General features: G+C 47.5%; 1 protein-coding gene across 4 annotated transcripts in view; it reads left to right on the top strand.

Annotated features, from left to right (window-relative positions):
- naprt (nicotinate phosphoribosyltransferase) overlaps positions 1-24,989 on the top strand; it is a 44,865-nt gene extending 19,876 nt beyond the window's left edge. For 2 of the 4 annotated variants that reach the window (XM_063044584.1, XM_063044585.1), the window contains exons 7-13: positions 1,911-2,051; positions 2,136-2,220; positions 2,700-2,780; positions 9,265-9,367; positions 11,241-11,398; positions 19,090-19,197; positions 23,943-24,989. In XM_063044584.1, coding sequence (XP_062900654.1) covers positions 1,911-2,051; positions 2,136-2,220; positions 2,700-2,780; positions 9,265-9,367; positions 11,241-11,398; positions 19,090-19,197; positions 23,943-24,032 — 766 coding nt within the window. In that variant the 3' untranslated portion in view covers positions 24,033-24,989. Of the gene's footprint in view, positions 1-1,910; positions 2,052-2,135; positions 2,221-2,699; positions 2,781-9,264; positions 9,368-9,959; positions 10,165-11,240; positions 11,399-19,089; positions 19,198-23,942 lie in introns of those variants that run through there. The other 2 variants (XR_010017463.1, XM_063044586.1) reach the window with 2 other exon arrangements.
- Positions 24,990-27,428: the final 2,439 nt, after the last annotated feature.

Here is a 27,428-nt window from a genome sequence, read left to right as displayed (position 1 = left end):
TTCGTCCCGGGGGGGAGAGGCTTGTGAGCGCCTGAGATCCCGGGAGCGATGCCGGCTGGAGCTCGGCTCCTGGTAGGGTCACCCCTGGGGGTGAGGATCCAGACAGAGAGCCCAATGGTGCAGCTGGCAGGAGATGATGGCACATCAGTGAACGCAGAGAAGGGCGGCCTGTCATCTGGCGTTCCATACCTCTGCACCCTGACCCCGATCTCCGTCCAGGACCGCGTGCATCAGCCTCCCCACGTTAAACAAAGTCACGCACAGACGCCCCGTGGGAGGACGGCACGCTGGCCTCGAGTGATCGCAGAGCAAGAAGCTGAGACTGGGGGCTGTGCAGCAAGGGCAGAGGTTTCGGACTGCGGACACGCGGACTGTGGGAGGAGACGCACGCGGTCACGGTGAGAAAGTGTAAACTCCTTGCAGGCAGCAGCGGGAATCGCCAACGCGGTGATAGCGTCACGCTGACTGTACGTTACCTAATCCGATGTTTGCAATGGAGGCAGATACACCTACAGCGACACGTCAGCCAAGCAGAACAGCTAGTCCCGATACTTCTGGAACACGGGGGGGTGGGGGGTGATTTGTGGCTTGCGTGTTCCCGTTAACTTTGGAGTTGGAATTAGTTTACTTGCTGCGGAGGCCAAGCCATTGGGTTTATTTAAAGCAGGATAGGAGCCGTCCTTCAGACTGGTGATACGTGCTTTCGGGCTTTTGCATCTTCTTCCTGGCGGCAGAGAGAAGGGAGAACGTCCAGGCAACGTCCTTGTGAATCTTCACAATCCGGTTTATTAATCTGCGACGCCATGGTAACAGCGGTCAGTTACAGCCCAGTGTGCCGGAGTTCAGAGTTCAGTAAAGTTCACAGAGACTCCACGCCACTAAAACTGTCAAGCGTCCCGTGTGTGAAAAAGAAGGAACAAATGGTGCAAACAAGCCAACAATGATGCAGACAGCATGAGCCGCAGAGTTCCCGGAGCGAGCCCGCAGTCGCGGCCTCGTCGGCACGCTGTGTCACACGTACGCGGAAGCATACAGTGAGGCGCCTCGTCTGCGCTGACCGACACGACCTGGAGGATGTGCTGGGGGCAGCCTGCTAGTGTCACCTCACCTGCTGATGCCAACGTAGCGTGCCCACACGGTTCAGCAGAACAACGGCAATAACAAGCTGCTCCCCTGCCCCACTCTCGCAGACAGACAGGCTGCCACCAGACACGCCCCTCTGATCTCGGGGGGTCGTTCCGTCCTGGATTCGCAGACATCGGCTCTCAACCTCCAGACTCACCAACCTCAGACTTCAACCTTCTATTTCGACCTTTGGTATTAGACCATGAGAGATAGGAGCAGAATTAAGCCATTTGGCCCATCGAATCTGTTCTGCCATTCAATCATGGGTCAACACCATTCCCCTGCCCTCTCCCTTTAACCTTTGACACCCGTGAACCTGGGCTTTAAACACACCTAATGACTTGGCATCCACAGCTGTCTGGGGCAATGAATTCCACAGCTTCACCACCCTCCAGCTAAAGAAATGCCTCCTCTCTGTTCTAAAGGGATGTTCTTGTATTCTGAGGCTGTGCCCTCCAGCCCTAGAGTCCCCGCACTATAGGAAACATCCTCTTCACGTCCACTCTGTCTAGGCCTTTCAATATTCACAATAGGTTTCAATGAGATTCCCCTTCATTCTTCTAAACTCCATCAAGTACAGGCCCAGAGCCATCAAATGCGCCTCACACATTAACCCTTTCATTCCCAGGGCTCCCCGATCATGGACTTTGAACTCTGGGCCTAGAGCCATTGCTTTCTGCTGTCCTGTAACAGGATGACCAGACCTACACACAGTGAATCTGGTTCTGCCGGTCGCGGGTGCAGGGGTGGTGGGGACTCGCTGAGATCTGTGTTGTTGTCCACAGGAGTGGCGTGCCCAATTTCTGTGCCGTGGCTCTGGCCCTCCAGCAGCTTGGCTACCGCGCCCTGGGGCTCCGGCTGGACAGCGGGGACCTGCTCCAGCAGTCGCTGGTGGTCCGACGCATGCTGCAGGCCTGCGCAGACAGGTAAGGGCAGACACCGGCCGCCCCCGCCAGGTCCCTGTCTCCGGCTCCGGTCTCACCCGTCCCTGTCCTCACCCCCCTCTCCAGGTTTGGAGTGCCCTGGTTGTCAGAGATGCAGATCATCGTGACCAATGGCATCAGTGAGAAGGATCTGATGGATCTCCAGCAGCAGGTGAGGTGCAGGGATCCACCACGATGCAGGGGGAGAGAGGGGGGTGAAGACTGACCGGGTGATGAAAGAAAAGAGAGGTGTGTGTGTGGAGAAAGGATAGGAGTAAGGCTGAGAGGAGGGAGAGGGTGGGGAAAGAGGCAGAAAGGGGGGTTTGGAGAGGAAGAATGAGGGGGGGAGAGCCAGTGGAGAGAGAAACCAAGGGGGAAACATTTCTTCAAAGCAAACAAATATATCCCTCAATTTAACTGCTGGTTTCTGTCTTCATCCCCTCACTCCCTTCCCCATCTCTTTACCTCACTCCCCCTTCGCATTACACTCCTTCCCCCTCACTCCCTCTCCCACAATCCCTCTCTCCTTCCCCGTCAATCCCCCACTCCTTCATTTCTCTCACTCCCTTCTCTGCCTTTCCCTCACTTCGTTCCCCGTCCACCCTCAATCTCTCTCCCCCCCACCCCCCCCGTCCCTCCTGCTGCGCACAGCCGAATGCGGTGGACTCTGTGGGAGTGGGCACTCACCTGGTCACCTGCCCCATTCAGCCCTCGCTGGGCTGTGTGTACAAGGTAAGTCAAAAAAAAAACAACAAAGATTTCGTCCTCCTCAACGCCGCCGATAGGCATTTCAGCCAATCAGGCCCTTCCATACTGTTGGGTCAGAGACATGCCAGGGCACAGCAAGATTCCACAAGCATCAGAGTGATAAAAACCGGGTTAAGAGAATCACGGTGAAACTAACAGGCCCTTCGGCCCACATTCTCCCTACCCACCCATCTGCACCTTTCCTACCCATGTACCGGTTCAAATGCCCCTCCAAACTCATAGCACAGAACATCACAACACAGCACAGGCCCTTCGGCCCACAATGTTGTGCCTACCCTTTAACCCACTCCAAGACCAATCTAACATAGATTCCCTCCTACATGGCCCTCCATTTTTCTATCATCATGTGACTATAAGACCATAAGATATAGGAGCAGAATAAGGCCATTTGTCCCGTTGTGTCTGCTCTGCTATTTCATAATGTTTGCTCCAATTTTCCTCTCAACCCCAATCTCATGCCTTTTCCTGGTATTCCTTCATGCCCTGACCAATCAAGAATCTATCAACCTCTGCCTTAAATATACATAAAGACTTGGCCTCCACAGCTGCCTGTTGCAAAGAATTTCATAGATTCACCATGATCTGGCTAAAGAAATTCCTCCTCATCTCTGTTCTAAAAGGACGTTCCTCTATTCTGAGGCTCTGTTTTCTGGTCTTAGACTCTCTCACCATAGGAAGCATCCTCTCCTCATCCACTCTATCGAGGCCTTTCACCATTCGATAGGTTTCAATGAGGTCACCCCTCATTCTTCTGAATTCTAGTGAATACAGGCCCAGAGCCATCACTCTTCATATGACAAACCATTCAATACTGGAATCATTTTTGTGAACCTCCTTTGAACCCTCTCCAGTGTCAGCACGTCCTTTCTAAGATAAGGGGCCCAAAAATGGTTACAATACTCTAAGTAAGGCTTCACCAGCGCTTTATAAAGTTTCAATATTACGTCCTTGCTTTTATACTCTACTCCTCTTGAAGTGAATACTAACATTGTATTTACTTTCCTCACCACAGACTCAGCCTGCAAATTTACCTTTAGGGAATCCTGCACAAGGACCCCCAAGTCCCTTTGCACCTCACTTTTTTGTATTTTCTCTCTATTTAGAAAATAGTCAACCCTTTCATTTCTTCTACCAAAGTGCATGGCCACACACTTACTGACACTGTATTACATCTGCCATTTCTTTGCCCATTCTCCTAATCTGTCTAAATCCTTCTCTAGTCTCTGTACTTACTCAAAGCCAGGGGTCCCCCAACCTTTTTGCACCGCGGACCGGTTTAATATTGACAATATTCTTGCGGACCAGCCGACCGGGGGGTGGGGTGGGGGGTTGTTCAAGTAGGGTTAAACTCACCTCAACATGTCTTTTACAGTTTGGGTTGCCAACTTTCTCACTCCCAAATAAGGGACAAAAGTAGCAGTCAAATCCCGGGACACTTTACCCCAGGAAAGACTACCATGACCATGAAGCCTTGTGCGGGAACCTGTGTGCGTATGCGCGTACGTGCCGATTTTTTTCTCTACAAATCGGTTTTGCCTTAATCTTCCCGATTCTGTTAAGTGAAACTACACTGTACATACATTATTTCTACTTTATATAGGCCGTGTATTTATCATATCATTCCTGCTTTTACTATATGTTAGTGTTATTTTAGGTTTTATGTGTTATTTGGTTTGATTGGGTAGGTTATTTCAAGTTCAACAGTGCGTGACAGGGAATGAGGAAAGGTGCAGCTGACTCCTATCGTTTCATATCGCCAAATCATATCGTTTCCTCGCGGCCCGGTAGCTCATGCTTTGCGGCCCAGTACCGGTTGGGGACCACTGCTCAAAGCTACCTACCCCTCCACCTGTCTTTATATCTTATGCAAACTTTGCAACAAAGCCATCAATTCCATCATACAAATCGTTAACATATAACATAAAAAGAATCAGTCCCAACACAGACCCCTGTGGAACACCACTAGTCACTGGCAGCAAGCCAGAAAAGGTTCCCTTTATTCCCACTCTTTGCCTCCTGCCAGTCAGCCTCTGCTGTATCCATGCTGGAATCTTTCCTGTAATTCCATGGGCCCATAGCTTGTTTAGCAGCCTCATGTGTGGCACCTTGTCAAAGGCCTTCTGAAAATCCAAGTAAACAGCATCATCTAAATCTCCTTTGTCTATCCTGCTTGTTATTTCTTCAAAGAATTCCAACAGATTTATCAGGCAAGATTTTCCCTTGAGGAAACCATGTATATAGCAAAAAGAGTGAAATAAGAGTGTCTTAAATGTCCCTAATGTATCTGCCTCTACCACCACACCACAGGGCATTCCATGCACAACTACACTCTGTGTTTAAAAAAAACCCCTGTCTCTGACTTCCCCACTACAGTTTCCTCCAATCACCTTAAAATTAATCTCCCCTGTGTTTGTTGTTTCCATCATGGGAAAAAATCTGTGGTTAAGAAGGCGTACAGTGTATTGGCCTTCATTAGTCGTGGATTTGGATTTAGGAGCCGAGACCAAAGGTAATGTTGCAGCTATATAGGACCCTGGTCAGACCCCACTCGGAGTACTGTGCTCAGTTCTGGTCGCCTCACTACAGGAAGGATGTGCAAACCATAGAAAGGGTGCAGAGGAGATTTACAAGGATGTTGCCTGGATTGGGGAGCGTGCCTTATGAAAACAGGTTGAGTGAACTCAGCCTTTTCTCCTTGGAGCAACGGAGGATGAGAGTTGACCTGATAGAGGTGTATAAGATGATGAGAGGCATTGATCATATGGATAGTCAGAGGCTTTTTCCCAGGGCTGAAGTGGTTGCCACAAGAAGACACAGGTTTAAGGTGCTGGGGAGTAGGTACAGAGGAGATGTCAGGCGTAAGTTTTTTACTCAGAGAGTGGTGAGTGTGTGGAATGGGCTGCCGGCAATGGTGGTGGAGGTGGATACGATAGGGTCTTTTAAGAGACTTTTGGATAGGTACATGGAGCTTAGAAAAATAGAGGCCTATGGGTAACCCTAGTAATTTCTAAGGTAGGGACATGTTCAGCACAACTTTGTGGGCTGAAGGGCCTGTACTGTGCTGTAGGTTTTCTCTCCACTAGATCTATGCTTCTTATCATCTTGTACGCCTCTATCAAGTCACCTCTAGTCCTCCTTTGCTCCAGAGAGAAAACTCTTAGCTCACTCAAACTATCTTCATAAGATATGCTCTGTAATTCAAGCAGCATCCTGGTCAATCCCCTCCACACATCTCTGAGGCCTTTACTCATTGCTAAATTGGTTTATTATTGTCACGTGTACTGAGGACTCTTACTTCCTCAGGAGGCTAAAGAAGTTCAGAAGACCCCTTAGACCAGGGGCTCCCAACCTCTTTTATGCCATGGACCCCTACTATTAACAGAGGGGTCTGTGGACTCCAGATTGGGAACCCCTGTCTTAGACTGTCACGTACCTTGTGATGGGTTAAAGATCCAGCAGAAATGGAAAACACTTTGGAGTCCGGTATTGTTATTAACTAATGGTATTTATTAGTTACTACGCAATACAGTAATATAAATGCAGGTATATCAAACAGATTAGCAGTGATTATATATAAGTATATCAGTAAATGTGGAAATATATGAAAGCCAAGCTTCTTCATGTCTAGGGGTAAATAGGTAGTCTTACAATGATGAGTAAAGTTCAGTTCAGTTCGTGGTATTGGGTTGAGTAGTGATGGAGAGAGAGAGAGAGAGAGAGAGAGAGGTTTGAGTCTTCAGGTGAGCTGACGCTGTCGATCTTCCTGTTGTCCTCCAAAATCCTTTAAAAGTTACGGACTGTGACCACAACAAAAGGGGACCGTTCTTCTGTGGTGGAGCTATCAACCCAGGCGAGGGTTGGACACACAAATAACTCCCCACCGGTCACACCTTCTCCACACTGCGAGAGCCACTGATTGATCTGCCTGATCGATCCTCCAAAACCCACTTTTTCTGTGGGCACAACAAAGCTCATTCAGTGTCCAAAACCATGTGTCTGAGGTCTATCATCTGACCTTCTATTTATCTCCCCGTGCTGAATACCAACTGCCACTCAAACAGCTCCTCCCTTCTCTGTCTGTAAGAATTTGCAAGCAGGCAGCGTCCTTGTAGAAACGTAAACATACACTGAGCAGTCTTCGCCTCTCCCTCTCTTAGAAACAAGAGGTCGGTGTTAAAAACCTCTCTCTCTTTTCATAAGCATAGTTCATAGGGGTAATTCAGGACCCCGTCACATAGACCCTCACCAATTTTTATCAATTCATCATAAAAATAACCTTTTCAGATGCATCATGACTCAGTACAGAAACTGCAGAGAGTTGTGGACAGAGCTCAGCACGTCGCAGGAACCAGCCTCCCCTCCCTGGACTCTGTCTACACTTCTCACTGCCTCAGTAAAGCAGCCAACATAATCAAACACCCCACCCAGCCGAGATATTCTCTCTTCTCCCCTCTCCCACAGATACAAAAGCCTGAAAGCACGTATCGCCAGGGTCAAGGACAGCTTCTGTCATGCTGTTATGAGACTGTTGAATGGTCTCCAACTACGATGACCTCAAACTACAGTGTTATGACCTTACATCTTATGTGCCTGCACTTCTGTAACTGTACCATGTATTGCATTCTGTTACCGTTTTCCCATGCGCTTTTTAATGAAATGATCTACCTATATTTAAAAAAAAATTGGACAGGTACATGGATATGAAAGATGTAGAGAAATATGGGCCAAATAGGTAAGTAAGACCCGTTTGGATGGTCAGCATGGACGGTTGGGCTGAATGGCCTATTTCTGATTTGAATTACTCTATGAAATTGACGCATGAACCCTTGCTGCATCCTTCCTAACTTTGCCGAAGTTTGGATTGTTGACATCAGGTGGCCAGCCACGTTACTCTGAGCTCTGGGGAAATAACCCTCTCTGCTCTGGAACCTGCCTGATGGTTGGGGCATTGGGGCATTGTGGTTGAGAACCCTCTCCCTCCCGGATCTCCTGGGACAGGCTGAGACAAGGTGAAACTTCTCTTGATGCACAGTGGATGTGTCACAGCCTGTTATGGAAACACCGGTGCCCAGGAATGGGAAAGAATGACAGAAAGTGGTGGATAAACGCAGACCACCACAGGCAAAACCCTCCCCACTACTGGGCTCATTTAAATGGAGCATTGTCACGAGAAAGCAACATAGGTAATCAAAGCCACCTCCATCACAATGTGCATTGGTAATGTTGGAGCCCAAGTGCGAGGAAAGACAGACTCCGATATGGAGATGGTGACCAGAATTTATTCATAAGAATTCCAACAGAACATCGGTGGCTTGGCCAAGCGACACCGCGAGACGTAGCATTCTCAAAACTAGTGCCCCGCGATTAGCGATAATCAGGCGTCCACTTAAATAATAAAAGTAACACAGAATCCTGAGCCTATCAAAATAAACTTAACGAGCTGAAGCAGAAAGCAGTAGCAGACCGCATTACGAAGAGCGAGTTGCTCAAGAAAAACACGGAACTCTATAAACGATTAGCAACACTCATTAAACAACAAATAACCAATTCAGGTGGTCAGAACCCAGTGCTTTCCAGCGCCCCACACAGGTCTGAAGAGCTCATTACACTGCCACTATCCAGGCCCTGTTCTCTTCTCGTTACTACCATCGGAAAGGAGGTACAGGAGTCTTAGCAAGTTCAGGAACTGTTATTACCCTTCAACACCAGATATAGATAACTTCACTCACCACAACTCAGAACTGTTTATGTACAGTTGTTTCCATAAATTCTATAGTATTTCTTTTTTTTCCTGTAAATGCCTGCAAGAAAATGAATATGAAGAGAGTATATGGTAAGATAATAATAGATTTATTTTTTATAGGCATCCGTTAGTCTCATGAGACCATGGATTTGCGCCTTGGAAGGTTTTCAGGGCGCAGGCCTGGGCAAGGTTGTATGGAAGACCAGCAGTTGCCCATGCTGCAAGTCTCCCCTCTCCACGACAGCGATGTTGTCCAAGGGAAGGGCATTAGGACCCATACAGCTTGGCACCAGTGTCGTCGCAGAGCAATGTGTGATTAAGTGCCTTGGTCAAGGACACAACACGTTCCCTCGGCTGGGGCTCGAACTCACGACCTTCAGATCACTAGACGAACACCTTAACCACTTGGCCACGTGCCAAGATTTATTTATAACTTTGAATTTTGAATTGTGCTCTGGGAAAGGGAGTCTCCCCCGCCCCTCATTTATTGGGACGGATTGTGGACCAGCTACCCCCCCCCCCCGTCCGGGACAGGACAGGAGAGGTGGTTGTGGACACAGTGGTCAGATGGCCACTCAGCTGCCCGCTCTTTGGCCAGTCCCCACTTTGGGATCGATGGGTCACTTCCCAGTGATCTACAGTCATGCTCCCCGCGACTGGGGGAGTTCCTGCCTTCCAGTGGCTGACCTGCTCCTTCCTCTGCAGCTGACACAGGTGAACAGCGAACCCCGCATGAAGCTTACCGAGGATGAGGACAAGATGACCCTCCCGGGGAAGAAAACTGCGTACAGATTTTTCAGGGCTGACGGTGAGTGCTCGGGGCCGGATCAGAATCAGGTTTATTATCACTGACGTACGTTGTGAAATTTGTTGTTTTGTGACAGCAGTACAGCGCAGTACAAAAATATACTCTAAATGACAATGAGAAATATCTATAGTGCAGCGAGAGAGCAAAAATATTGAGGCAGTGTTCCTGGGTTCATGCACCATTCGGTGATAGCGTCCGCCAGTGCCTGTCTCATCCTCCCCCTCATCACTCCCCTTTGCACTCTTGGACCCAAAGCAAGGTCCTTCCTCCACAGACGCTGCCTGACGTGCTTTCCCCTTGGGGAGTCAACACTTCCCCAGAGCCCCTGGTAGTGGCCTCAGGGTCTCCCTTGGGTAGAGCCACTGCCTCACAGCTCCAGAGAACCAGGTTGGATCCCAGCCTACACTCTCTAATCTGTGATTCCTCAGCCCTGGGGAAAAGGGTGCTGAAATAGCTTATCTCCTTACTTCACCCATCATCTTGTGATTCATCCTCCCCTCCCTCCATCTCCTCTCCCTGACTCCTCACCTTTTTTTCTCCAGTTCTGATGAAGTGTCTCAGCCCTAAACGTCGACTGTATTCTTTTCCATAGATGCGGCCTGGCCTGCCAAATTCCTCCAGCATTTTGTGTGTGTTGCTTGGATTTCCAGCATCCGCAGATTTTCTCTTGTTTTTTGAGTTGGGACTACAACCAAGGGTTAAGGATGAGAAGTTTAAGCAGAACATGAGGGGAAACCTCTTCACTCAGAGGGTCGTGAGAGTGTGGAACGAACGAGCTGCCAACGCAAGTGGTGCATGTGAGCTCGATTTCAACAATTAAGAGAAGTTTGGATAGGTGCATGGATGGCAGGGGTATGGAGAGTTAGGGTCCCAGTGCAGGTCGATGGGAGTAGGCAGATTTAATGGTTAGGCATGGACTAGATGGGCCAAAGGGCCTATTTCTGTGCTGCACTTTTCTATGACACTATTCCAACAACAACAATTAATTTATGAAATTGCCAGATTCAAGTGGCATGACCCATGTTACAGAAAAACTAAGAAGTTTCTAGAAAAAATACAAAACCAGCTATGCTACAATTATTGGAAAATTCAGTGAACAATTACACATAGGGGTGATTATATAAAAATATAACCAAGCACTGGGTGTCCCTTGGTTAAAAAAGCTTACCTTTATCAGTCGAGACATTGAGTTCAAAACTCAGGAACTTATGTTGCAACTTTATAAAACCCTAGTTAGGCTGCATCTGCAGTGTTGCAGATAGTTCTGGTCATCTCTTTGTAGGAAGGATGTCGAGGCTTTGGAGAGGATCCAGAAGAGGTTTATCAGGATGCTGTCCGGATTAGAGGGCATGTGCTGTAACAAGAGGTTGAACAAGCGTGGGTTGTTTTCTGTGGAGCGGCGAAGGCTGAGGGGGGATCTGACAGAGGTTTATAAGATTATCGGAGACATAGATAGAGTAGACAGACAGTATCTGTTTCCCAGGGTTGAAATATCTAATACCAGATGACACGCATTGAAGGCAAGAGGGGGTAATTTCAAAGGAGATGTGAGGGGCAAGTTCTGTTTACACAGAGAGTGGTGGAATGAGCTGTCAGGGGTGGCGGCAGAGACAGATACTTGGGGGACTTTTAAGAGACGTTTAGAAAGGCGGATGATTGTTAGGGAGATGGAGGATATGGACATTGTGTAGGCAGAAGGGATTAGTTTGATTGGCCAGTTGGTTCAGCACAACATGGTGCATTGAAGGGCCCATTCCTGTCCTGTACTGGTCTATGTTCGTAAGAAAGTTAAACTGCAATAACAAATAACAATCATACACCCTAATCGAATGAAAGTTAATGACAGCTCTCCCTCTCACTACCTCGCCCTCAGGAAGCCCCTTTCTCGACCTGTTGACGCTGGCCAGTGAGCCGGTGCCCGAGGCTGGTGAGGAGGTTTGGTGTCACGTCCTGCGTCCCGGAAGAGGGGCTGTCCCAGTGACAGCAACCAGAGTGGAGCTCCTTCACCACGTTTACTACGAGCATGGGCAGGTGAGTGACAGCACCCCGGCATTGTGGCAGGCGAGCTGTTTGTACAGCTACTGAAAAAGCAAGAAGCTTCTAGAAAGATACAGAGTCGGCTACACGACCATCACTGGAAAATTCACCGAACAATTACACATTACAAATTATAAGCAAGCATAGGAAAGTTAAACTACAGGGAAAGTAACAATTCTAAAGCCTAATATCTTTTCCACCTTCTCACTTCATCCCCCTCCTCCACTCAGCCGCCTTTCTCTCCACCCCCCACCCCAAACCTTCTTATTGTGGCTTCTTCCTCTCCCTTTCCAGTCCGGATAAAGGGTCTGGGCCCAGATCGTCAACTGCTGCTCCACTCTGTAGATGCTGCCTGACCTGCTGAGTTCCGGCATTTTGTGTGTGTTCTCTGGATTTCCAAAAACTCTTGTGCTTATTCTAATCGGACATCTGTTCCCCTTGACTCTAAATCTATGCCCTCTAGTTTTATCAATCCCTGATATGGGGGAAAGATTCCTGCAGTCTACCCTATCTTTACCCCTCATAATCTTATAAACCTCAACCTTGATCCCTCAATCTAGCCTTCAGAAAGCAGCCAGCTTAAACGAAGACCCTCTCCTCAGATGGAAGATAGGAAAAGCTGAAAATAGGCACAACCAGATGCAAGGACAGCTTCTATCCCGCTCCTACTAGTCTCTTGAATGGATTTCTCATTCAGTAACGATGAACCATTGATCTCCCAATCTGCCTCAGTGTGACCATGGACAAGGGAGCAGAATTAGGCCATTCAGCCCATCGAGTCTGCTCTGCTCTTCTATCATGGCTGATCCCAGATCCCATTCAACTCCATACACCTGCCCTCTCACCATATCCCTTGATGTCCCAACCAATCAGGAATCTACCAACTTGGGCTTTAAATATACCCACAGACTTGGCCTCTACTGCAGTCTGTGGCAGAGCATTCCACAGATTCACCCATCTTTTGCTAAAATATTCCTCCTTACTTCTGTTCTAAAAGGTTACCCCCCAGTTCTGCACAGCCCTACCAGAGGAAACATCCTCTTCACATCCACCTTATCTGGTCCTTTCAACATTTAGTAGGTTTCAATGAGCTCCCCCTGCATTCTTCTAAATTCCAGTGAGTACAGGCCCAAAGCTGCCAAATGCTCCTCATGTGTTAACCCCTTCATTCCCAGAATCATCTTCTTGAACTTCCTCTGGACTCTCTCCAATGACAACACATCCCTTCTGAGATATGGGGCCCAAAACTGTTGACAATACTCCAAGTGCAGCCTGACTAGTGTCTTATAAAGGCTCAGCATTATCTCCTTGTTTTTATATTCTATTCCCCTTGAAATAAATGCCAACTTTACATTTGCCTTCTTTACCACAGACTCGACCCGTGAATTAACCTTCTGGGAGTCTTGCACGAGGACTCCTTAGACCCTCTGCATTTCTGATGTTTGAACCTTCTCCCCATTTAGATAATAGTCTGCACCATTGTTCCTTTGACCAAAATGCATTATTGTACATTTCAAACACTGTATTCCATCTGCCACTTTTTTGCCCATTCTTCCATTTTGTCCTGCTGCAATGGCATTGCTTCCTCAGCACGACCTACCCCTCTGCCTATCTTCCTATCTGTTACGTACACGCAACACTGTAAAAGTATCAGCAGCAATGGAACACACCTGGAGTCTGTTTTTGATGTTAAAATCCACTACCTTTATTATAACTACTAAATATAGTAACTTAACCAGGTGATGAAAAGTTAACAGTGTTATGCATATATAGGTGTAGAAGTAAAGTTCCCAAACTTATTCAAGCTCAAGATGGCAAGAGTTACAGTCCTACGATGGTGTGTAAGAAAATTCAGTTCAATCCTCGAGTTAATTAATGCCAGATATTTGGAATCCAAAGGCGAATGTTGTGAGAAGGCAATTAGGTCGAGATTCCACAGATTCCACGACAGCAATACAAAATAACAACAGCAGTAGGTTTTATCTCTGAAGTTGTTCCACTCCACACACGAACTATCACCAACAGTAGCTTATCACCAAGGGGACCATCTTCAAGGGAACCACCATCCAGGCAAGGGTAGACACACCAGTAGGTTCTACACGGTTACCCCAAACACACAACGTGATAGCCACTTATCCAGTTCCACGACATACGAAATAACTCCAACAGTGATTTGCCACAGGGGTGCCTTTCTCTGTGAACTACCACACCCAGACAAAGGGTAACACACACGTGGTATTCACAAAGGTTTTCCCCTCACCAGAGGACCCACTCCTGTGGGTTAACTACATGACAATCACACTTTCGTATCTGAATGGAATCAAACTCACCCTTACGGGCTACTTGGAGAGAGTCCAAAGAGTGATCTCTTTATCACTAGGTTTCTTCTGTTTCAAACCTTTCTCTCCCCTCCTCTTTCTCTGCAAACTTCTTCTAGTTGCAGTACTTTGTGAGAGTCGTTTATCAATACTCTGGATCGATCTCAACTTGCCCCTTTTGGGCTACTGAAAGTTTAAACCAGCGACCCCACTCACTGGTGTCTTTCCTTGATCGAAACCATCTCAACTCTGAACTGTGTCTCTGTATGTGTGTCTGTAAGAGGATCATCTGACCTTGCTTATTCAAAACAAACTGCGAAAAACCATAAATGTTCATTGTCCATCAAACAACTCCACCTCTCTCACCATAGTAACCAAGCAATTTTGCAGTCAGCAGAAATCCAACAGTGTCCCAAAAGTCACTCTCATTCTCTCAGTGTTTTAAAGTGACAGTCCAGAGAAAAAATGAACCCTAGGGGTATATAACAGCATCATCTGCAAACTTTGCCACAAAGCCATCAATTATCCAAATCATTGACTAACATTGTGCAAAGCAGTGGTCCCAAAACTGACCCCTGAAGAACACCACTAGTCACTGCTGCCTGTCAGCCATTCCGCTGTCCATGCCAGTACCTTTCCTGTAACACCATAGGATTTTATCTTGTTAAGCAGCCTCGTGTGGCACCTTATCAAAAGTCTTCTAAAAATACAAGTAAATGACATCCACTGCCTCTCCTTTGTCCACCCTGCTCATTACCTCTTTGAAGAACTCTAAAAGATTTGTCAGACAAGATTTCCCTTTTCAGAAACCATGCTGACTTTGACTTATTTTATCATTAGTCCCCAAGTACCTCGAAACGTCATCCTTAATAATCGACCCCAACACTTTCCCATCCATTGAGGTTAGGCTAACTGCCCTATAATTTCCTTTCTTTTGTCTTCCTCCCTTCTTAAAGAGTGGAGTGACATTTGCAATCTTCCAGTCCTCAGGGACCAAGCCAGAATCAAGTGATTCTTGAAAGATCTTGACCAGTGCAATCGTTATCTCTTCAGCAACCTCTCTCAGGACTCTGGGATGTAGTCCATCTCGCCCAGGGGACTTATCCGCCTTAAGAACTTTGAGTTTGCCTTGCCCAGCACTTTCTCCTTTGTAATAGCGATGGCACTCACTCCTGCTCCCCGACACTCATGGACCTCTGGCACGCTGCTAGTGTCTTCCACAGTGAAGACTGAGGCAAAGTAGGCACGAGCACAAGCTGCTCTAAAAAGCCTTCTCGTGGGCATTCAACAAATTCCCTCTCTTGCGATTGAACACCAAACTGTTTTTTTCCCAGTCCCCTTGCATATTGAAGTCCCCCATTTCAATTGTGTCATTACTCTTATTACATGCTCTTTCCAGCTCCCTTTGCAGTCTCAACCCCACATCTTGGCCACTGTTTGGAGGCCTATATATGATTCCCATAATGGTTTTTTACCCTTGCAGTTTCTTAGCCTTACCCACAAAGACTTAACATTCTCTGACCCTGTCACCTCGTTCTAAGGATGTAATTCCATCTCTTACCGACAGAGCCACACCACCGCCTATGTCTTCCTGCCTGTCTTTTTGATACAAAGTCTATCCTATGATGTTAAGCTCCCAACTATGGCCTTCTTTCAGCCACGACTCAGTGAGGCCCACAACATCATACCGACCGATCTTTAACTGCGCCATGAGTTTGTCCACCTTATTCCAAATGCTACGAGCATTTAAATACAACACCTTCAGTCCTGCGTTCTTCACCCTTATGAATTTTGCTTCTGTGGTACAATTAGTCTTTGCTCTGTCTGCATTTGTACCCAGTCACTGGCTTGTCGTTCCTTACATTCATGATCTGTCTGAGTGGAATGTGAACATCAGCCTGTCACTAGACATTCTCTCTTCTCCCCTCCTCCCTTGGGCAGGAGATACAAAAGCTGAAAGCTCGTACCACCAGGATCAAGGACAGCTTCCATCATGCTGTTATACGAATATTGAAAAAGCTTTTCACTGTGCCTCAGTACACCTGATAGTATAGCTAATAATCACAATGATATCTCCACCTAATCCCCCCTGCTCCAGGGGAAACAGACCAGTTTTTCACCCTCTCTACCCTGCGACATTCTTCAGTTTGCTGGTCGTACCTAGTCCTCCACGTTCGGGGGAGAACAACCTGCCCAACCTCCTTCAACAGTGAAAACCTTCACACTGCTGTTGAGGACAGAAGGCTGCTTGCCGTCCCTGAATAACGTCGGTAAATTTGTGTATTACTGTCACCTGTACCGAGCTTCAGTTTTAAATAAAAACTTGTTTTCCATGCCGTTCTGAGGTAAGACCTGAGGTTTGCTCGATTTAACCGCTGGGCCGAACTGGAAAGGTGGCAGGGTCCAGGCCTGAGAGTGTATCAAGCAACAGGACCAGGGTCTCTGAGCGAGGATCAACCCCAGGTTTGCTCGATTTGAGCGTTAGCATGTAGTGTTGACTGGTTTTGTGGCTGTGGACTTACTTTGGTGAAATTCAATTCTGATTCCTATTTGCTTATTTTCATTGTTTGCGCGATTTGTTTATTCTCCCCTGCACATTGGGTGTTTGACAAGTCTTTTTTTTTAAAATTGAACTCTGTTGAGTTTCTTTGTTCTGTGGCTGCCTGTAGGGAAATGAGTCTCAACATTGTACACATACTTTGCACTTGGATCCTTACAGATAATTCCATCACTGAATTGAGGTAGTGTGAGGGAAAACAGTAACAATGCAGAATAGAGTGTTACTGTTACAGAGAAAGTGCAGTGCAGACAGACAATAAGGTACAAGGTCATAATGAGGTAGATTCCAAGGAGTGAATATCACCAATTGCCTCTCCTGGTCCAACCACATAGAATCCACAGCCAGCTCTACTTCCCCATGAGTCTAATGGAATTCAGAACATCCTCTTTACCTCTCACCAATTTTTATTGATTCACCATAATAAAAAAAATCCTGTCTGGATGCTTCCCGGCTCGGTACAGAAACTGCTCTGCCCGGGACCACCAGAATCTGCAGAGAGTTGTGGACAGAGTTCGGCATGTCACAGGGCCCCAGCCTCCCCTCCCTGGTCTCTGTCTGTACTTCTCGCTGCCTCAGTAACGCAGCCAACGTAATGACAGACCCCTCCCACCCCGGACATTCTCTCTTCTCCCCTCTGCCACTGGGCAGGAGATACAAAAGCCTGAAATCTCGTAGCACCAGGCTGAAGGACAGCTTCTAACCTGCTGTTATAAGACAATCAAACAGTTCCCTGGTACGAAAAGATGAGCTCTTGATCTCACTGTCTATCTCGTCACGGCCTTGCACCTTCTTGTGTGCCCTGTACTACACTGTGCAACTGTAACACTCTATTCTGCATTCTGCGATTGTTTCCCCCGTGCCACCTCGATGTGACTGGTCTGCAGGGCCAGTGTGGCAGTAATCAAACACTTCCCATTGTGTCCAAACCCAGAGGGCACACACAGGTCCTCACGTGGGATCTGAGGATGAATTTCTCCCCCAGAGGGAGGTTAGAATCTGGAACACACTGCCTGATGAGGCAGAGACTTGCAGAATGTTGAAGGGTTCCATCTCCAAGACACCTAAAGCTCTGGACTAGGTGTAAGTAGATGCCTAGTATGGAGGCTCCAATGCACAGGATCGAAAGAGGTTACAGGAGCTTGTAAACTCAGCCAGCTCCATCAAAGGCATCTTCAAAAGGCGATTCCTCAAGAATGTGACGTCCATCGCGAAGGACCCTCACCATCTGGGGCATGCCCTCTTCTCATTCTTACTGTCAGAGAGGAGACCCACACTCAGTGTTTCAGGCAACACACATCAAAGTTGCTGGTGAACGCAGCAGGCCAGGCAGCATCTCTAGGAAGAGGTACAGTCGACATTTCGAGAACTCAGTGTTTCAGGAACTGTTTCTTCCCACCGCCACCACATCCCTGAAGAGTTCGTGATCACTACCTCACTATTCCTCTTTTGCAGTTGTTATTCTTATCCTTATTACTTACAGTAATTTTCTTGTCTTGCTGTGACAGAACAACAAATTTCATGGCACGTTGCCACAGGAGTGTAGAGGTTAACATAAGAACGTAAGAAACAGGAGCAGGAGTCGGCCATCTGGCCCATCGAGCCTGCCCTGCCATTCAGTATAAGATGATGGCTGATCTGACCATGTCACTATTACATCTGGTGGGGTGGAGATACGTCTCTACCTAAGGAGGTGTAAGGTGAACCTTCCCTTCGTTAGCCTGCAGGTCACCCTTGGGCTAGGTGTAGTATCTGCTTAACGCCGTGATCAGGGTGACGTGAAGCCGTGGGAGCAGGTGGTGGATGGTCGTATGAGCAGCCGGTGCGGATCACAAGTCCCGGCTCTGCAGCCACTGACGCCAGGCGGACAATCTCCGAAGAGTATTGATAATGGTTGGGCTCACCCAGGAAAAGGCAATAGCAAACTTTGCTTAGAAACATTGGCCAAGAGCAATCATGGTCAAAGACCATAATCACCCACGTCATACGACACGGCCCATAATGAATGACATCTCCAACGATCCGGGTACAATTCCCGTCACTGTCTGTACGTTCCCCCTGTGACCGCGTGGGTTTCCTCCGGGTGATCTGGTTTCCTCCCGCGTTCCAAAGTCATGCGGGTTAGTGGGTTAATTGGTTACGCGGGTGTAACTGAGCAGTAGGTGCTCATTGGTTAATTGGTTATGTGAGTGTAACTGAGGAGTAGGTGCTCATTGGTTAATTGGTTACTCGGGCGTAACTGAGCAGTAGGTGCTCATTGGTTAATTGGTTATGTGAGTGTAACTGAGGAGTAGGGCTCATTGGACCAGGTGGTCCTGTTACCATGTCGTATCTCTGGAGCTGTGATGATTAAATGGGATTAGTGTGGATGGGCTAGCATGGACAGAGTGGGCCAAAGGGCCCATTCTGCTGGACACCTCTCAGTTGCAGGAAACGTGGGAGTAGAGCAGAGTCTAGGACCAGAGGACACAGCCTCAGAATAGAGGGACGTCCATCTAGAACAGATATGAGGAGGCGTTTCTTTAGTCAGAAGGTGGTGAATCTGCGGAATTCGTTGTCACAGTTGGCTGGGGAGGCCGAGTCACTGGGTGTTTTTAAAGTGGAAGTTGACAGGTTCTTGATAGTCAGGGCATCAAAGGTTAGTCATGGTAGTCATAGTCATACTTTATTGAGAGGGATAATAAATCAGCCAGGATGGAATGGCAGAGCAGACTCAATGGGCCGAATGGCCTAATTCTGCTCTTATGGTCTTAGAAGGCAGGATGGAACCAACGCCTCCCGTTCTAACTCTGCATCCCTTTTGGTTTCAGATGTCCAGGGATGCACCCAGCACGACGGAGATCAGGAGCTATGCCCAGGACTCACTGAGCAAGCTCCCCGCCCAGCACAAACGCCTCGTGGAACCCGTCCCGTACCAGGTAGGAGACCAGATCTGCCGCTGCCCCGGATTCGGTGTTGGCTCAGTGAAGTGTTTACTCAGAATGTTCTTCCTTGTCCAGAGTGCGGAGTAGAATTGAATGAGAAAGATTAGTTTTATCTATCAAAAGTACATCAAAACATACAGTAAAGTACATAATTTCTGTCAGATCAATCCAGCAATGTTTTAAGATGAAGATAAAGATTAGCGTTATTTGTCACGTGTACGTCCAAACATGAAAACACAGGGAACAACAGGAATTCTGCAGATGCTGGAAATTCAAGCAACATACATCAAAGTGGCTGGTGAACGCAGCAGGCCAGGCAGAGGTACAGTCGACGTTTCAGGCCGAGACCCTTCGTTAGGACTAACTGAAGGAAGAGTTAGTAAGAGATTTGAAAGTTGGAGGGGGAGGGGGAGATCTAAAATGATAGGAGAAGACAGGAGGGGGAGGGATGGAGCCAAGAGCTGGACAGGTGATTGGCAAAAGGGGATACGAGAGGATCATGGGACAGGAGGCCCAGGGAAGAAAGACCGGGGGGGGGTGACCCAGAGGATGGGCAAGAGGTATATTCAGAGGGACAGAGGGAGAAAAAGGAGAGTGAGAGAAAGAATGTGTAGAAAAAGGAGAGTGAGAGAAAGAATGTGTAGAAAAAGGGGAAACACAGGGGAAGTGTTTCGTTTGCGTCAACGACCAACACAGTCCAAGGATGTGCTGGTGATAGCCCGCAAGTGTCGCCGTGCTTCTGGACACCATAACGTGCCCACAACTCACTCACCATAACCCCTATGTCTTTGGAATTTGGGAGGAAACCAGAGCACCCGGAGGAAACACACATGACAGGGAGAACAAACAAGCCCTTTACTGACGGCAGAAGGAATCGAACCGCAGTCATTGTCTGCTGGCGCTGTAAAGTGATTGCGCTGACGGCCATGCTACCGGATTTACAAAAACGGCGCCAGGACTCGAGGGTCTGAGTTATAGGGAGAGGTTGGGCAGGCTGGGACTTTGTTGTTAGAAGGTGGGGAACTGAGTGGTGACTTTACAGAGGTGTATAAAGTCAAAATGGTTCAATAGCTCCATTTAATATCAGAGAATGTATACAATACACAACCTCTAACTCTTACTCGTCACAGACATCCTGGAATATCAGAGAACGTATATGGTATACAATCTGAAACTCTTACTCTTCACAGACATCCACGAAGCAAGAAACCCCAAAGACTGAATGATAGGAACATCAGAACCCCAAAGCCCCCCTCCCTCTCCCTGCCCCCTCCCATGCACAAGCATCGACCCTCCCCCTCCCCCCACTTGTGCCAGAGTAATCACCGACCCTCCCCCCAACCCCCACTATGCAAGCAATGGCAAAAACCCCAAAGAGACCGTGATCCATAGTCTATCAAAAGCTGCAGACGGTTAACCCAGCACCTGCGTATCTCATCATCGGGTCGGGCAGGGTGAACGCTGGCAGATGTACTCACCAGGGAAAGGGAACCACAATCCAGAAGGGAAAGATTTAAAACAGACCCAGGAAGCAGCTTTTCCGCATGGAGTGTGGCTCATCTATGGAGTGAGCTGCCAGAAGAAGTGGCTAGGACAGGTATATTAACCATTGAAAAGCTACAACAATAGGAAGGGGTTAGAGAGATATGGGCCAAGCACAGGCAAATGGGAACAACAGGAATTCTGCAGATGCTGGAAATTCAAGCAACACACATCAAAGTTGCTGGTGAACGCAGCAGGCCAGGCAGCATCTATAGGAAGAGGCGCAGTCGACGTTTCAGGCCGAGACCCTTCGTTAGGACTAACCTGACGAAGGGTCCCGGCCTGAAACGTCGACTGCGCCTCTTCCTATAGATGCTGCCTGGCCTGCTGCGTTCACCAGCAACTTTGATGTGTGTCACAGGCAAATGGGACCAGTTTGAGATGGGAATTGAAATGAATTGAATTGACTTTATTTCTTACATCCTTCATATACATGAGGAGTAAAAATCCTTATACTATGTCTCCATCTAAATGTGCAATTTATAGTAACTTGTAATAAATAGTATGTACAACAGGACAGTCAATATAATGTAGAAATACAATTGTATCAGTGTGAATTAATCAGTCTGATGGCCTGGTGGAAGAAGCTGTCCTGGAGTCTGTCAGTCCTGGCTTTAATGCTGTGGTACCGTTTCCTGGATGGTAGCAGCTGGAACAGTTTGTGGTTGGGGTGACTCAGGTCCTCAATGATCCTTCAGGCTCTTTTTACACACCTGTCACTGTAAATGTACTGAATAGTGGGAAGTTCACAACTACAGATGCACTGGGTTATCCGCACCACTCTCTGCAGAGTCCTGCGATTGAGGGAAGTACAGTTCCCATACCAGGCAGTGATGCAGCCAGTCAGGATGCTGTCAATTGTGCCCCTGTAGAAAGTCCTTAGGATTTGGGGACTCGTGCTAAACTTCTTCAACTGTCTGAGGTGAAAGAGGCCCTGTTGTGCCATTTTCACCACACAGCTGTTCACCCTCTCGACCCCTGATCCATTGATGTCAATAGGGGTTAGCCCACCTCCATTCCTCCAGTAATCCACAACCAGCTCCTTTGTTTTTGTGACATTGAGGGAGAGGTTGTTTTCTTGACACCACTGTGTCAGGGTGATGAATTCTTCCCTGTAGGCTGCCTCATTATTGGTTGAGGTAAGGTCAATCAGTGTAGTATCATCGGCAAATTTAATTAGCAGATTGGAGCTGTGGGTGGTGACACGTTCATGGGTATACAGGAGGGGTCTTAGGACACAGCCCTGAGGGGCTCCTGTGTTGAGGGTCAGAGGGGCAGAGGTGAGGGAGCCCACTCTTACCACCTGCCAGTGATCTGACAGGAAGTCCAGGATCCAGCTGCACAAGGTAGGGTCAAGGCCGAGGTCTCTGAGCTTCTTGTCGAGCCTGGAGGGCTCGTAAGCATCTCACATAAGCATCCTTCTTCTCCAGGTGTGTAAGGATGGTGTGTAGAGCAGTGGTTATTGTGTCACCTGTCGATTTGTTGTGTCAGTAGGCGAATTGTAGGGGTCCAGTGTGGGTGGTAGCAAGCTGCAGGTGTAGTCCTTGACCAGCCTCTCAAAGCATTTGCTTATTATTGAGGTGAGTGCAACAGGACGCCAGTCGTTCAGACATGTTACCTTGGTCTTTGTAGGAACAGGAACAATGGTGGATGTTTTGGAGTAGGAGGGCACTCTACACTGGGAGAGGGAGAGATTAAAAATGTCTGTTGGGCCGAACAGCCTGTTTCTGTGCTGTGGTGACGCAGTCATAGGTAATGAGTGGTATAAAACCCTCAGCAAATGACTGTGTCCAGTTACCTACCCTGGGCACATTCACCAGGCTGACACAGTGGTGTAGCGGGTCGGGCTGCTAACCTCTCATCTTCCGAGACCCCGATTCGATCCTGAGCTATGGCGCTGTGTCCGCGCGTTTCCAATGATGTGTGCGTCAGCAGGTGAATCAGCCACTGTAGGTTGTTCCTAGAGTGTGAAGGTGGTGGTGGGGGGGAGATAGAACCTGGGGGGCAGTCTGTGGGACTGAGGGGAGATTACTAAAGTGAGACAAGTCTAAAATGTCATCATAAAGTGTCACTTAAAATGGGTGCCACAAAGTTTTCAAAAGTCCATCCGGTTCCTCACACCATCCGCGATTAAGCGGCCGGTGAGCTAGATGGCACGGAGGCTGGAGGAATTCTTTCCGAGGTTGAGTGGAGCCCAGGGGCAACACCACTGGTCCCAGTAGCCAAGAATAATGGGCCCGGCTAGTTCAGTAGGTCGAGTGTGGGGCTCTCGATCCCAGGGTCAAGGGTTTGGGCCTCATGTTGGGCGCCTTGCTTAAAGTAAACCTGAAGTTAGACCAACATTAAGGACTCCCATGTCTTCCTGTTACAAAACATAACATAGAGGAATAAATGCTTCCTAAATGACATTATTTATAAAATCCATTCTAAAATTAGAACAACGAACAGGAGCAGGGCCTTCAGCCCACGATGCTGTGCCGAACTAATTTAGCTAATCCCAGAAGAACACGCAGAATGCTGCAGGAACTCGGCAAGCCAGGCATTATCCATGGTGAGGAGCAGACAGAAGATGTTTTAGGTCGAGGCCCTTCATCGGGACTAACTCCTGACAGAGGTTTATAAGATTATGAGAGGCATAGATAGAACAGACAGACGGTATCTGTTTCCCAGGGATGAATCTCTAATACTAGAGAGCATGCACTTAAGTTGAGGGTGGGAAGTTGAAAACTTGCGGGGCAAGTTTTTACGCAGAGAGGAGCTGCAACCTCATTTTCTTGCCTTCTCGTTGTAACCCTTAACCCCCTTAAAGACCCATCAGTCTCTGCCTCAAATACCCCCAATCACTTGACCTCCACGGCCGTTCATGGCAACGAATTCCACAGATTCACTGCCCTCTGGCTAAAGAAATCCCTCCTCACCTCAGTTTTAAAGGGACTTCCCTTCATTCTGAGGCTGTGGCCTCCGATCAGAGACTCTCCTATTGGGGGAGACGTCCTCTCCATGTCTGCTGTACCCTGGCCTTTCAGTATCTGATAGGTTTCAATGAGGTCCAGCCACCCCTCCCCCATCGGTTTCACTTCCATTTAGGACCCTCCTGCCACTGAATTGGAGACGGAGATTTGCAAAGTTGTGGCTTCTTTCCTCCACCTGATTTAGCGGCTGTTTAAATGCAGGGCTTTCTTTGTCTTCTGCTGCAGGTTGCCATCTCGATGGAGCTTCACAGACTACTGAGCGAGCTGGCACAGGAGAGGGCCCCTGTCCCCGAGGAGTCCCACTGCGCAGAGTAAAGTTCGGTTCCACTGGGATGTGAAATCAGATGCGTTCAGAGCCTTAGAGCCAATCCCCTGGAGAGGGGAGTCGTCACCTCACTTGTTCCAGGTTCTCAGACACAGATCAAGGGGCTCGATCTCCCCCCCCCACCCCCCGCCACTGTCCATGGGGTTGGCGATGGTGGGTGTCATATGACTTCCTGAACCCACAGCTACCCCGCCCCCTGCTCCCCCATTGGTCAGCAGTGCAGCCAATGGGAGCGCAACCAAGCGATTTCACCTGCAGTGGTTGATTCTAAAATGTCAGGTTTGCTCAGCAGGGAAACTGGCCCTTCGGCCCATCTGATTCATGCCAACCAGGAAGCCCCTTCCAAACTAGACCCATTTCACCATGTCTGACACATAACTTTTTCACCCTTTCCAATTCGTGTACCTGTCCAACTGTCTGTTAAAAGTTGTTATACACTACAGGCCTCTCAGCTCACTGGCTTCTTACCTACTGCAAAACACAGAGCTCTCCATTTTTCTTTCATCCATGTGCCTACCTAATAGTCTTTTAACTGTCCCTAACGCGTCTGCCTCTACCACCACCCCGGACCAGGTGTACCACGCACCCACCACTCTCTACGCCAATCCTGTCTACACACATTGGGTCTGTAGCTGCTCCTCCCTTGGAGATTCGTGGGCTTGTCACTGTCTCTGCCTCCTCAGGCAATGGCCACTGTGTCAGTCACTCTAAACCTCCTTCCTCACACCTTAACCGATTTCCTCCAATTATCAGAGACTGGAGGGGCTTTTGATGGCGACTCTGTCCTCTGACCTGCTCCTGTGACAGGTGGTCAGCTCCAGTGACCCACGACTCGCCCATTCCGCCTCGGTCCAGCCTGGTAGGCCCTGTGCCCACCTGCTGTGTATGTGGCCTGTTTACACAACTAATTTATTAATAAAAACGCTGGAGACGGGAACTAAGTTTCATGGTTCTTTACTGGTAGAGTCTTAACTTTGACACACACACATACAGATCCATATGTGCCTGATAGTGCATGCAACAACGTGTTACTAAAACATAATGTAGTCCCTTATTATAATGTAAGCTATACAGTACTCTCCTCCCCTTTTATTTTAATAGTGTATCAACTTTTTTATGTTTAAGTATGGGGTTAGTAGAGAAACAAAAGAAAAGGAAAACAAATAAAAGGCGCCAATAATCTCATAATCATGTCCAGTGCACAAACGTTGGAGCTCACGGATTCCCTTTCGCTGAGCGACCCCTGGGCTCCAGCCCCAAGCCCAGGCCCAGCGGATCCGGCAACTGTCTCCTCAAGCCACGTCTTCTCTCTTCATCCTCTTCGCGCCTTCTCCCCCAAGCCCGCGCAAACTAACAGCTTTCACACAGACAGAAAGAATAACATCTATCCCAATTGGTTAGTAAATGAATACAAGTCCCATTATCACTAATTTTAACCCAAACATGCTGCTACAGAGAACATTACCTCATCAGTTAACATTATAGAGAAGCCATTTCATTATTAGCCATAGCAAGTAACATGAAAGAAGAAACCCTTACAGCTGTAATGGTCTTTTCCGATGTGGTTGTCTTCATTTTGATGACCTCTGGCCATTTGGAATGTGCATCAACGGCGATTAAAAAGATTGTCCATAAATCGTCCAGCAAAGTCGATGTGCACTCGTTGCCATGGTGATGAGGGCCACTCCCATGGATGGAGAGGGGCTTGTAGTTGTGTGTTGTGGATCTTTTGACATGCAGAGCAGTTCTTGGTCAAGTTCTCAATCTGCTTATCGATTCCTGGCCACCACACATAAGCACAGGCAAGACTTTTCATCTTCACGGTACCCGGGTGCCCCTTGTGCAGTTCCTCCAGCACTGGTGTGTAGCTTGGGAGGAATCACAACTCGTGAACCACACATTAGTGTTCCTCGACACACTGACAACTGCTCGTTCCTCGCTGAGAAGGCTGGAAACAGTGTGTTACCCCGCACTGGCCATCCCTTTACCGTGATGTCATACACTTTTGACAATGTAGGGTCATTTTATGTTTCCCTTTCAATGAGGCTGTTTGTCACTGGTAATTGTTCAACTATTGTTGTGTGAAAAACCTCTAATGAACACCATTTGTGTCGTTATCTCTGAAGTGGGCAGTGGTAAACGTGACAAACCATCTGCATTGCCATGTTGCTTGGTCCCCTTGTGTTCAATGTCATACCTGTGACCTCCTAAGAGAAGATTGAATAAACAAAACTGATTTATTAAGAAACGCTGGTTTAGAAGATGATCAGTCTAAAATTGGGTCTAGCCAACAGTTAAAGTCTCCTCCCATCACCAAAGAATAAAGATTCAGATCTGGTAAAAATGCTCAAAGAATCCTGGATCATCTACATTTGGGGCATACACATTGGCAAATACTATTAATTTATTATCTAGTTTTCCTGAAACTATAACAAAATGTTCATTAGTATTAGACACTACTTTATGTTGGACAAAGGAAAGTGTATTATCTATAAGAATTGAAACTCCTCTAGATTTGGCCTGAAAAAAAGAATGAAAACGAAAGTCCGTTCCAACGGCTAAAAAATCATGGATTATCACATTTGCGTATGTGAGTTTCTTGTAAGAAAATATTAGGGACCTTAAATTTCCTAATATAAGCAAAAATCTTATTACATTTAACAGGGTGATTTAACCCTTTCAGGTTAAAACTAAGTAAATTAATAGTTTGGTCCATTTTTAATATTATTTAAAGGAAGGGTTAAAATGTAAGTTAAAACCAAGCCATAAACCTTGAGAAATGGTAACCAAGCAACAAGTTGGCTAAGACTTTGAAAACAGCTTCTGAGAAAAAAAACCATACCCCCGCCCACCTCCCAAAGAAAGACCGACCGATAGAAAGTTGGCATCTACAACTACGGACAACCCCCCAGTATTCAAACGAAACCATTCGAAGGATCCATCTTTAATGAGATTTTCAGTCAAACTGGGTCGCCAAGGGACGGGTTAAAACCCTTGTTTAAAAAATTTCAACAAAGCTTGTTTAAACTTAGCACGTTCCTGCATAACCTCAAGCGAATAATCTTCGAGAATCTTAATATTCCACCCTATAACTAATTACGCCCCTTCAACGGGATTTGCGAATTAAAAGTTTCTCATTTAATCTTGTGTCTTCTTGTAAGGACAAACTAAACAGCTAGCCTTCGGATTTAGCCTTTGGATTTTAAAAACCTTTGTGCTTCAACAGTTGAACCGAACCATTCGAAAGATCCATCTTTTAGTGTGATTCTGAGTCGGGCTGGGTAGTGAAGGGAAGGCTTGAAACCCTTATTAAAAAGCTTGGACATAACTTCTTTGAACTTAACATGTTCCTGCGTAACCTCAGACGAGTAATCTTTGACAATTCT

This window comes from Mobula hypostoma, chromosome 3 (genome assembly GCF_963921235.1).
Source record: "Mobula hypostoma chromosome 3, sMobHyp1.1, whole genome shotgun sequence".
Lineage (NCBI taxonomy): Eukaryota > Metazoa > Chordata > Chondrichthyes > Myliobatiformes > Myliobatidae > Mobula > Mobula hypostoma.
This window is presented reverse-complemented; position numbering and strand designations above follow the sequence as displayed.